The 12,424-nt window shown below is 47.2% G+C and overlaps 1 protein-coding gene across 1 annotated transcript in view; it reads right to left on the minus strand.

The window, feature by feature from the left end:
- LOC116806979 (ubiquitin-conjugating enzyme E2 R2) overlaps window positions 1-12,424 on the minus strand; it is a 165,184-nt gene that overhangs the window by 41,406 nt on the left and 111,354 nt on the right. The window contains exon 2 of the mRNA XM_032744787.3: window positions 1,696-1,782. Within this exon, the coding sequence (XP_032600678.2) occupies window positions 1,696-1,782 (87 nt within the window). The remainder of the gene's footprint in view (window positions 1-1,695; window positions 1,783-12,424) is intronic.

Raw genomic sequence — 12,424 nt, forward strand, 5'->3', positions numbered from 1 at the left:
CGGGGTCTCGTGTGGTGGTAAAGTCTCTCCTCCAAGCTTTGCTTCCAAAGAAAAACTCTGCAGCCTCTTGTTGTTCAGTCTCAAGGCAGTTTATTGCTAGTTATCTAAAAGATTGTCTTCGCCCGTTGCGGCTGCCTTGGTCAGCTGCCCAGGCAGAAACACACACACTCCTGACACCCTCACTGTCCGGTGTCTCCGTCGTCTCTCCCCCCGCCCAGGGCTGCTGCTATCTTTTATATGATACATTATGTGTTATATGTTTACAGATTTTCCCCAATACCTACTATCTATGTGTCCTAGGGTGACTGTTATGGTGTTTGTATCTCCAATCGTGTGTTCTGTTTACGTTTGATATTATGTTCTGTGCTTTCAGAACTGACTCTGAAAGTGAAGGTTTGTTTTGCTGTGTTATCATCTGGTTCACCTCCCCCCATGTCTGCTGGAAAGCTAGAAAAGGCTAGGGCTGGCTGGCTGGCTTTGCTTTGCTTGCTTGCTTGCTTGGCTTGCTTGCTTTGCCTGCTTTCTTGCTTTCTTGCTTTGCTTCCTAGTTAGGTTAAGCAGTCCAATTCTTTCCCTGGACTGTTGTTTTTTTTTTTTCCCTTTCCTCTTTCTGAATATCATTCAACCTGCTCTGGACTGGGATCTGGGAAACACCAAGGAACACCAGGAGCCTGCATTTGGAGATCTGCAGCAGCCATCCCCAGCGTCCAGACCCGGGCGACCACTCCCAGGAAAGACCTTCTGGATTTGTTCAGCTCTTCAGAGGGGTGAAAGAGTCTTGTTGTCATCTTGTGTTAATTGTTTTGGTGCTGGGGAGTGCTTTGTTGTTGAATAAACAGGTTCTTTTCCACTTCCCTCTCAGAGGAAATTTTTCCCTGAACCAGGTGGGTGGGAAGGGGCCGTGGGGGTTTCCTGGGGGCTCCTTTCAGGGGGTTTTCCCCAAATTTGCCCTAAACTAGGACACTATGTTACAATGGGCTTTTCTACTCTAAACCAATCTGTGAGTGCCAACATCACCAAGAACATGGAGGTAAGGAAGAAGAAGGAGGAAGAACAGGATCAGGCCCACTTTCCTCCATCTTAGAACTCCTGACCCCCCTGTACAAAGTAAAACCCCCCTGTACAGGTGTTAAAACCCCCCCTGTACAATACTAAAAAATTTTCCCCTCTAATTTGTAACTACTTTTACTATATCATCTAACCCTCTGTGACCGCTTGTTCCACCTTCAAAGTTGGTAACTCATTCCATGGCTCAAACTCAAAATCACAGCTGTTTTCAGCTGCTTGCCAGGGTCTAAAATGCTTCTGACCAAGGCCTGGAACCTCCAAATATGTCTGAGGGACATTTTGAGTTCCGACATCTAAGTATCCCAGTACAGCAAGACTCCACACACCTGTTTAGGGAATCCAAGAATACCCTAAAACTGCCAATGCCCATGACATGATGCTTCAGCTGTGGCTGCTTGCTGCACTTGCAGGTATGACAAAGGCTCCATCCCTGCCTACAGAAACAGCATTTCCTACAACATTTAGATTTAACTCTGCAACCATGAAGCTGACATTTAAACACAAAGATCTAACCACTTTAGTTATGGCTAGAGATGTTTAGTACCTTCAATGCTTCCAGAAATTTAAGGACATAGGAATCCTTTTCACATACCGGAGAAAAAAATTATTAGCTTAAAAACACTTTACCTCATAAATGTTGGGGTGCCACATTTTGGTCAGGAATCTGAAGGTAGGTGGTGAATATGGATAGTCAATAGGAAATTTAATGTGAGCCTGGAAAAGAAAGCAAAATATTTTAATTATGAAACAGAACAAAGAGATAAATAAGCAACGATTGCAGTGAAAACATGGAAAAAAATTCTATTAAGTCCATTAAATAGCTTGTTTTATATATCAGTGCCCATGTGGACTCACAGTATAACTCTACACAATTTCTTATGAGGAAAATACTAACTGAACAAGAAAAATCTAAACACCAGGCCTTACTTGGGCTGGCAACACTCAGAAAACAATCCATAAGGCATTTACCAAATCCTAATTCAAGACGCACTATCCAACAACTGTTGTTCAACAGAATAAGCTAGATTTGAAAAGCTAGAGCTCAAGATATAAATGCATTCTTTCTAGGTTCAAAACACTTTCAGGATAAAAAAACTTGCTAAGGTGAAAAGAATATTGGCGATTGGAGAAAGATGGGGACTCTGAGACAGTCAAAGAATCTGAATTTATTGTGAAGTACAACTGCTTATATACTTATTCTAGGAAGACTAATAATGTTTTACTACAATGATTAGGTTAATCATCACACAAACAAACAAACATTTTAAACATCTCTTGCTTGCAGAAGTTGATGTAATTTTCTTTTTCCTGTAAACCAGTCTGATTTAATCTTCTTGCAATCTTGAAAGTTGTTTGTCCTTGCCAAGGCATCCTGTTATCAAATCTCATGCTAACCAGGTCCAAGGTCCATCATCTGTCTTGTGTATTTCAATTAAGACCTGTTGTATTGTGTTATTTGGTTTGTTCCTGTTTTTCCCTCGTTTATGGTTTCATCCCAAGTTGTCTCCCCTTCCCTAAATGTCAATCCCATTCCCACTCCTCCCAAATCCCTAGAAATTTCCTTGTCAATCCCCATATCCTGTCCCTGACACCTTGTCTGTCACTCAACTCTCCAGCCCCTCTCTCTAGAAGCTTCCACAAAGGGTGTCAAGTGATTGGCCAAGGGCCAGGGGTCCCCCCTCCTCAGCTCCCCGATATGTTGTTCTACTTGTCAATTACTTCATGTCCCACTCCCCTCTATCCCCCTCCTCGGTGGATAGCCAAACCCCTCCCTTGTTTCCACCCCCTAAGAAAAGGGGCTGCTCCGGTCTCCTCCGGGGCTTTCCAGTGTTGTATCCCCTGAGGCCAGGAGCTCCCGGGAGCTACCAATAAACCTTGGATTTATACAACCTGGATTGTCTCCTCCTGGTTCCCTCACCATTGCCGACAGTGCCTTCCGAGGAAAGGGCTCATAACCCTTAGCCACTCTTCCGCACTCCTGAGCACGGAAGGGTGTCCCCTGCAGCCGCTGTGTCAGAGCTAGCAGGAAAGCACCAAGAAGATTCTTGGTGGACATTGCGGCAAAGACCTGTTCTTCATTTGCTAGTGAAAAGATTTTTAATTACTCTTTATGTGTGGAAAAAAAAAAATTATTGAATACCTGTTCAGTTGAGATCTAAAAGGTTGGGGTTTTTTTGCCTTTCTTGTGAGAGTTAAACTGGTTGTCCTAGGGTGACTTTATGATGCTGTATTGTATCCCTTACTGTCTGCTTTATGGCAGATATAAGTCCTGTGCCTTTAAGCGAGCTTGAAGAGAGAAGGAGGGGAAGTGGTAGAAATTCCTTTTGCTGCTTGTGTTTAAAAACAGAGATATGGGGCTGGGTTTTTCTTCCAGCTCTCAGCCCTGCAGCAGGGAAGAGAGATGGAGAGTTCCTCTTTGCTTTTATCTAGTTTTTCTAGTAGTTAAAGCAAAAATGTTTTCCTGGGACTGTGGCTTCTTCTTCTTTTGGAACTGTTCAGTTTTTCTCCAGTCTGGGACACCATCGCCTGGGGCCCCCTCCCACACCGCACTGGCCAGAACACTGCAGCCCAGCACCGGGGCACCAAGCCACACCCACAGAAGGACTCCGAACCACAGAAGAACTCTGAATTTACTATCTCTTCAGAGCAGATAGAAGTTTTATTATTTCACATTATTCATTCTATTCATGCCTGTGAACATCCTGCTTGTTAAATAAACAGTTCTTTTTTCCACTTTCTCCAGGGGAATTTTTTCCAAACCTTATGTGGAGGAGGGGTTGGCAAAATCTACCTTCTTCAGAGGAGACACCATTTTGGGATGTTTCATCCTAAATTTGTCTCAAACCAGGACACTGGTCCATCTACTTGTGTTCCTAATACTATATTTCTTGCCACCAAAAGCATTTTCCAATTCTAAATATCATATGTTTGTTTAATAAATCAGCATGACTTGATGAACCAAATATTAATGGGCAATGACAGCAAAATTACCTTCCAGTGCCTCTCAGGTTAGTAGGCAGATGTGGGGCAAGACACTCAGAGCCAAGTCAGTTTTGGGAAGGCTGCAGAGGTCCCAACACAGAATATTAACTTCCTTGTGCTGTCCTGTCATTCACAGCAGTCAGAAGAGCCAGCCAGTAGGAAAGCAAGCTGAATCTGGATTGGTTAATGAAAAAAAAGTTCCACTCAAAAGAGGATGCGCAGACCACTTTCTGCACTGTGGAGCACAGATCCTTCCCTTGGCACTGCTCAACCCACCAAGAAAGTCCCATCAGCCTAATGTGCCATCTCCAGAGAAGCATCTCCTGGCACCTGCATCAAAGCTAGGCTCACAATCAACTGAGAATACAAAAAGAGACCCCAAAAGAAGGTCACATAAAATGAGAGCAGAAACCTGGGTCACCCTCTTCCATTTAAGCACCTAACCATGCAACTTGGATGCAGGGTGCTTATGGATATTGTCAGTTCAGTCAGAGAGAAAAAGAGAAAGATTTCTGCCAGGCTAAGCCTGGGAAAAAGTCTGGGAGGAATGTAAACAATTATTATCTCTCTTTCTGTTCATATTGTTTATAGATATGTTCGACCACCGTGTGCTGTTCATAGTGCACCAATGATGTGAAAGGTTTTCACTTTGAGACCAATCATATTACACCTTAGTGATCCTGGTTATAAAAGAGGAACGCTACTTGTTAATAAAGCTCATTCTTTGCCTTCTGGAGTCTCATTATTCCAGTCCCTGCCTCAACAGCGACATCTGGTGACCCGTCGTAGAATCGCAACGCAGCAGGGATGTGTCTTTAAGAATGCGGCCCGAGGGCTTTCTGCGATCAGATAACTTTGCCCTCTTGAGGGAGGTAACACTGAAACCCCATGTCTTCCGGAGGAGGCTTCGTCTTGTTTGGACCGCAGGTGAGCCCTTAGACGATGAGAACTGAGCAGGACGGTTTTCCCTAAAATAGCAGACTGTCTGTCTCTCGAAGTGGACGTCTGCTCAGGGAGGGTTTCCATGAAAATGGGGAACCAACTTTCTATGGCTGAATGGCTGGTTTTGTCCTCCTGGCAGGGTTATATCCCTCATCTGGGGGTCCCAGTGTCCAATGCCGAGCTCGTTGTAATCCTGGGTTGGGCTCGGGACCATGGATTTTCTGCGGATCTCAGATGCGCCTTGGATCGGAGAGTTTGGGGCCACTTGGGTCGTTGCCTCATGAAGGAGCTGAACAAAGGGGAGGCAGCACCCGCAGGACGCGGCAGCTCCTGCTGCCGTGCCGAGAGAGATTGCACCCCCCTGCTCAGATCATTGTGCCTCGGGCTCCGCCTTCACCGCCTGAAGCCGACTCATCAGCAGCGTCTCCGCTCTGCGATCTGCCACCGGCAGCGGCCAACAGCCCCGTGCTGGACACATCCAGCCCGCTTGTTTCAGAGCCTGCACCCAGCCCACCACCCCCTCCTCTTCCCCAAGACTGCCCCCAACTGTGTCCCTCTGAGGCAGAGGCAGGGGCACCGAGAGGGAGCACCGGCTTGGTCCGCAGCAGCATCGCTGCTGCTGATCCCGTGCCTGGGGATGGGGGTGGGGCCGTGGATCAGGGAGCTGGGCAACAATCGATTGTATCGCGGGGGGAGAGCAGACACACTGGGAGCGAGGAGCAGCCCCTTGTACTGGGCAGGCGTGGGCGGTGCCAAGAGCCCCAAATCCAGGGTGATATTTTATATTCCCAGGAAGACCTCCCCAGCCCGCGCCCTGCGTGTCCTGCTCCTGTTCGCAGAGCGGGAGGAGCGGGATCCCAAGAAGCTGTGGCTGGATCCATGGCCGGGTGGGATGGGGGGAGGGCGAAAAGTCGGAGGAATTGCCGAGACTGGCAGCCTGGTGGGGACGGGCACCGAAAAATAAGGTTGGAATGGGTCGCCCATCTGTGGGTGGCCATGGGTGTCCCAGGGACCCCAGATCCAGGGGCCCCAAGTGATACCTATGAGAAGCTGGGGTGAGCGACCAAGCCAAGTGGATCTTGTCTCGGCAGAGGGGCTGGGCTCCCTGCCCCCCGGCCGGGTCTCGGCCACTTGGCCCAGCCCCCTGGACCGGGTGCCCTGCCTTGCCCAGCACCACAGGGTCCTAAAGCCCGCCGGTGCTGCTGGCTCTTTTAGAAAAAACAAAAAACAAAAAAAGGTGGAAAGAGCTGCATCTTCACTGACAGCTCAAAGTACTGGAAAGCAACGAATCAGTCTCGGCCCAAGTGCTTGAATTAAGGGCTGCGGCCATGGCATTCCAGAGATTTCTCAAGTGTTTTTTAATTTGGTCAATTTTACGCAATTGTTTTGAAAACTTTGAGGATGCAATTTGGACCTGAGTTCAATTTTATCACTCAAGTTGTTAATTGAGGACATGACTGCATGGGCCAAAAGCCTTGCATGATTCTTCTATCAAGTGCATACCCCTTGCAAAAAGCAATTTCAATGAATGCCAACCAAAGATTGACCTGCTGTACCTTACTGGCTGGGATAAATCCCTGAGGCCTAGAGGCTTTGCAGCTGTGTCAAACAGATGTTACTCATCTTGCCAAATTTCAAATTTGGCTGATTTGGGTATGTGCACATGTTTGTTAATACCTTCTTTCCTTCCATGTGGGCATCTGCTCACACTGGGAAATGGGTTTTAACAAGTTGGACTGCCAGTCCTTTGGCAGACTGACAATGGGTTGTTACTATACTAGAGCTGGTAAGTGCTTTCTTGGAATTTATGTTTGGAATCTCTTTGACCATTCTGAGCCAATATCCGATTGAGGTTTTGATTGATAGTTGATAAAACTCTTGAGCTGTGTTTGTTCTCTTTCCTGCAGGGGGCCCTGCAGAGGGTGACAAACACCACCTCCTTCTTTAAACAAAAAGGGGGAATTATGGGTATTCTCAGGTCAGCCAGAGAGAAAAAGAGAAAGATTTATGCCAGGGTAAGCCTGGGAAAAAGTCAGGGAGGAATGTAAACAATTATTATCTCTCTCTTTCTGTTCATATTGTTTATAGATATGTTCTACCACTGTGTGCTATTCATAGTGCACCAATGGTGTGAGAGGTTTTCACTTTAAGACCAATCATATTACACTTTAGCGATCCTGGTTATAAAAGAGGAACGCTACTTGTTAATAAAGCTCATTCTTTGCCTTCTGAAGATGGAGTCTCATTATTCCAGTCCCTGCCTCAACAGCGACAGGTGCTGACCTTGTTCAACAGGACAAGCTATGGGAACTTTTATTCCAAGAAACAGGAGCAGATTGGGTTAGAGCCATTGATAATCTGGCTACTGTTTTACTTAGACTGGCATATGCTTTTGCCTTGCAACCCAAATTTTATGAGACCAGAGTGCCAGATACACAGGAAAATGTTTTTCTGTTCACCTTTATGAAACAAATTCAGAAGCTCATGTGGCTTTGCAGTCTGTACATGCCTGCTCATGATACTGACTCTATGTGGGTATGTTACAGCACCACTGACTCCTTGCCTCAGTCATTTGCCACTGCACCCTCACAACCAAAAGATTTATGATCTGTATAAACAATCCTAGCTCACAGTTCAAGGTCAGTTACACAAATGGCATGGCTCCAAGAGCAGCAAACGAATGCCTCTTGTCATCACACCACCACAGAAGAGAGCGTCTATGGATATGGCAGCAAGGACATGCCTAGCTCTACATGCCACCCTACAATGGGAGCAGAGCAAGGATGTACCCAGGGCAGAACACATTTCAGCTCAAGTGTTTGCATTGTATAAGCTGCAGACTCCTTCGGACCACTGAGGTTTTCCCAGGAAAGCCCATTCCTGTGCTTACATGCAGTTTAACGATATCCAACACATAATAAAAACAACCCAAGGACTGAGATTAAAAATGCAAGAGACAACAAAACTCAGGGTTGAGCTAACTATAAGTTTTCTTGGCAGAACCTGTGTCTTCTACACAGATAGAGCTTCTAGGTGAACAACAACAAAAAAAAAAAAGATGCAGCAGCAGCCATGATTACAGATCAGTTTTTTCACTGAAAAGCCCAATTTTATGCCGAGACGAAAAGATCAAATTAGGCAATAATTTTTTTTTTTTTAATAAAGCAGTAGCTCACAGAACCATTTACATCCCACAATTTCACTGATGTAAGGTAAATCAGCTATCTGAGCTTAATTCAGCCAGGCTACTAGATACTAGAGAGTGTCAGAGTTTTAGGGCAGCTTGTTGTTAGGTCAGTTGCAGTGAGACAAACTAATTTAGGAGGAGTAAAGTCAGTCCCCCACCTACAAGTACCCAACCATTACTGCATTCACTTTATGTTTAACTCCTCTAGCTAAGCTTAAACTGAAGAAATACTGTTTTGGTGTCCTGATTTTAGCTGCCTGCTCACCATAGCTCTTTGACACCACTGAACACAGTGTGTCGAGATGACAATCATCAACCTGTTCCCCCCTTCCCCACTTTATAACTATCATGCTTATAGTCCCTAGAAAAAGAATAAACTCCCCTGCTGCTATACTCAACATGATACAAAAGGGTTAATTCAATCTTTACTGTGTCTGTGAAACTTTTAACAGAGGAAAAAGGCCTTTGAAAGCTGCTTCCAGCAAGGACATTTGGGAGATAAGAGGAAGACATCTGGCCCAAGCATGTAGTGATGGCCAAACCAAAGGAATGAATCCTTGGGAACATGGGGTGGGATTTATGATAATAGGAAAATTGTACTATGCATGTAGTGACTGTATATAAGTAACCCTCTTGTAGAATCACGTGTCCATGTTAGGTTAGAATCCCCTGCGTGTTAGGTTACCTTAAAAACTGGATCAAAACTAGTAAGGCAGAAACAATATCCTTTAAAATTAGAAGTTGAAGGGGAATCCAGAGTCTAATAGAGAATTTCAGGGAATTGGGATTAGTGATAGAATGTGAATCAGAATATAGCACATCCATTTTGCCAGTTAACAGAATGTCATTGGTGGTTTACAGTAATAAATCTGAAGGATGCCTTCTTTTGCATACCTCTCAATAAGTAAAGTTAGGGCATTTTTGCCTATTGTTATAGATACATATTATAATATTGGCTTTATGCAAATATTAAAATGGATTTTATATGTGTAATGCTAAAATAACCTTGTTATGAAGATATAGTTTTTATTTTTGTTCTTAATTAATCTTGGACATAGTAGTGAAATAGCTGATATAAGTATGCTTGTGTTAAAAAGCCTGCTTGGATGGGATAACATCCAATGAACATATGAAGAAGACACCTGCTACAGATATGCCAACTATCAGCACTCACCATCTGAAGACAGTGTGGACAAAGGCCCATAAACTAGAGATGATAAGAATGGACTGAAACCACAACCAAGGAATGAGCATGCTCTAAAAAGGTGGATACAAGGAGGAGATATGCTAAACAATTCTTGGAACATGTAAACTAGTTTGGGGAAAAGTTTACTGTACATAAGGGTCTATAAATATGCAACAGGCTGATGTAAGGGAAAAAGTATTTAAGGGGTATTCACAAAGATAACAGTGTGGTCTTGGCAATAGTGTGAGAGGTTTTTACTCTAAGACCAATCAAGTCTTAGCTTAGTGAGTCGGGTTATAAAAGATGCGCGATTTTCCATTAAACGCCTTCTTTTCAACTTCTGAAGACTGGAGTATTTTGTTCCCATTCCTGGCTCAACAGTGACATCTGGTGACCCTTTCTGGAATCGCAGGACAGACGGGACATGTGGCCCTGGCAGCCCTTTGCTATCAAACGCCTCTTGCCCTCTTGAGTGAGGTAACACTGACTTCGTCCCCCGTTTTCCAGTGAAGACTTGTCCCATTTGGACCGTGGGCATCAGCCCTAGGAGGCCGAGAACTGAGTAAGGGCCAGTTTTTCCCAACACAGCAGACTGTCTCTTGGAGTGGGTGCCTGCTGAGGCACAGGTTTTCCTTAAAAGTGGGGACCACCTTTCCACAGACAAACAACTAGTTCTTACCAAGTGGAGGAATGTCATACCTCCCATGGGAGTCACAATTTCGGATAAAGTGCTCTGCGATCTGCTGGCCTGGGCCAGAGATCACAGGTTCCCAGTAGATGTGAGTGCTGCATTCAATCCAGGGACTTGGGAAGACCTAGGCAATTGTTTGTTGGAGGAGGTCGTCAGAGGGGATGCGCGATCGCATCCGCACTGGCCACCACCTGGAGACGCATTTCCAAAGCCTTACTAGGCAGAACCCCGAGGGAGAGCGAGTCAGAACTGGGAGTTTCGGAAAGTGCAGATGCTATCTCTGTGTACAGCGGCATTTCGGGGATCAGGGAGGAGGCAGGCAGGGCAGTGCCTGGCCCTGTCCCGGATCCATGTGGGCCCGCAGGAGACATGAGGGCACCCCGCAGGACTTATATATTGCCTAGAGACTACGTCACACCAACATACCCTCATTCCCGAGACTATGTCAAGCCAGAATATCCTTCACCGGACGTCTGGCCATGGAACGCCCCACCCCAAGCATGGCGCTGGCAGCTTCTTCTGCCCTTCAGGCAACAGTGGGGGTGCCCTTGCCACAACTAGCAGTTCTCGCATTCCCGGCGCCACAGGGGATGTATCTGCTCTGCTGGCTGTGGGGCCGTGTTTGCCGACACCCTTTTTGTCTCCACCGTGGCAGCCCAGGGACCTCCCAATTCCTGGGCAGCCAGCTTCATTGCCTCCCCCACTATGCCCCCACCCCCTGGATCGCATATGTGGGCAGGGCTAGTGCCGCCTGCACTCCACGACACAGCAGGGTCCTCTGCCCCCTCAGCTCCTTCATTATCAGCTATGGAGCCTGCGCAGATGTACAGGCCATGCCCCTCTGTACCTCCGGAACCAGTCGTGGACCTTCTGTTCCAGCCACTGGCACACACCAGCTTCAGGGTCCCCATCTTCATTGGCAGATCTGGTGCAACTGCCTCCTCCTTTGCCTCCCTGTACACCGTACGGACTGGCTGACTTAATATCTTTTGCGGTGCTGTCGCCTGCTGTGCTGCCTTCTGCCACACAGCAGCACGCCTTCGGTAGAGCCTCCGTGTCGTTGTCTGTCCCACCCCCTGAATGAGCTGCCCCCCATGCCAGTGGCAGAGGCCACCTTCCCTGCTTCGCTGTCTGCAGCGGCACCACCACCAGCAACTGGCTTCTAAACGACACCATTCATGGTCGTGGCCCCGCCCTTCACACTGCCTGCTGCTCCGATGACCGCGCCACCCGTTGCAACACCAGAGGCAACCAGCTTGCCGGCTCTGCAATTTGTGACCCCTCCACCCACTATGCGACAGGCTGCGATTGGTCCCTTCATACTGCCACCTGCAATGGGAGGACCTGCTACCCCACCAGCCATGGCTCCAATCCCTACTCTGTCATTGATGACTGACTTCCCCACCCCGGAGATTTTAACTGACTCCTCTATTCCACAGTCCGCAGCCACTTCTTCAACTTCAGTGCCTCTGAGCAACCCGCCTTCCTCTGCTGGCTGCAGGCTGTTTCGCTCGCCCCCGTCCCAGGAGGTGAGCAGTGATAGCGACAATCAGCAACACCCAGCCCCCTGACAGGGGTGTGACCTGATGTCGGAACACCGATGCCGACAGGCAGGGACAGTGTCTCAGAGGGACCTCTGGACGCTGCCCTCCTGTCGGGTGACTATGCGACCGATAAACCCCTGCCGCTTCTGGGATTCAGTCAGGATGAGGGCTTTGGAGGCTGGTGATTGGGACTTGATAGAGCGGGTGGGCATGCCAGGGGTGGTCTCACAAGCACACCGCTCTTGTGGGAAGGGACCGCAACTGACGGTCAGACAGTTCATCTGGCATCTCAGGATGGGGCACAGAGGGATCAGGGTGACGGTGTTCCACCGCAGGGTGGAATCCAGGCTTTTCCCATGCATAAAGCAGTCCTGAATACGGGACAAGCTGACAGGCACAAGATCATAGCCTGGCCTGTTGTTCAAGATCTGCAAGATAAGGTAGTGAAGTATGGGCTGGGTTCTGCACAAATTATGCAAATTATCAGAGTGATAAACACTGACCTGCTTGCTCCCCGTGATATTAGACATTTAGCCTCTGTATTGTTCCAGCCTGTGGAATTTGAGGTTTTTAAGAACAATTGGAGACAGCTGGCTGAAAGTATAGCAACCGAGAATTTGCAGTTGCCTCAGACGGATCCCAGATCTTATGTAGGGGTGGATGCCTTTTCTAATCCTGATCTTCAGGCTACCTGGGACCCTCTCATACTCAAGCAGGGTCAAAAGATAGGTTTCATGGCATTGTTGAAAACCATGGAAACGGCTGCTCCCAGGCCACAATATGTGAAAATAACTCAGGGAGTGAAGGAATTGTTCTTGCCATTT

This window comes from Taeniopygia guttata, chromosome W, assembly GCF_048771995.1.
Source record: "Taeniopygia guttata chromosome W, bTaeGut7.mat, whole genome shotgun sequence".
NCBI lineage: Eukaryota > Metazoa > Chordata > Aves > Passeriformes > Estrildidae > Taeniopygia > Taeniopygia guttata.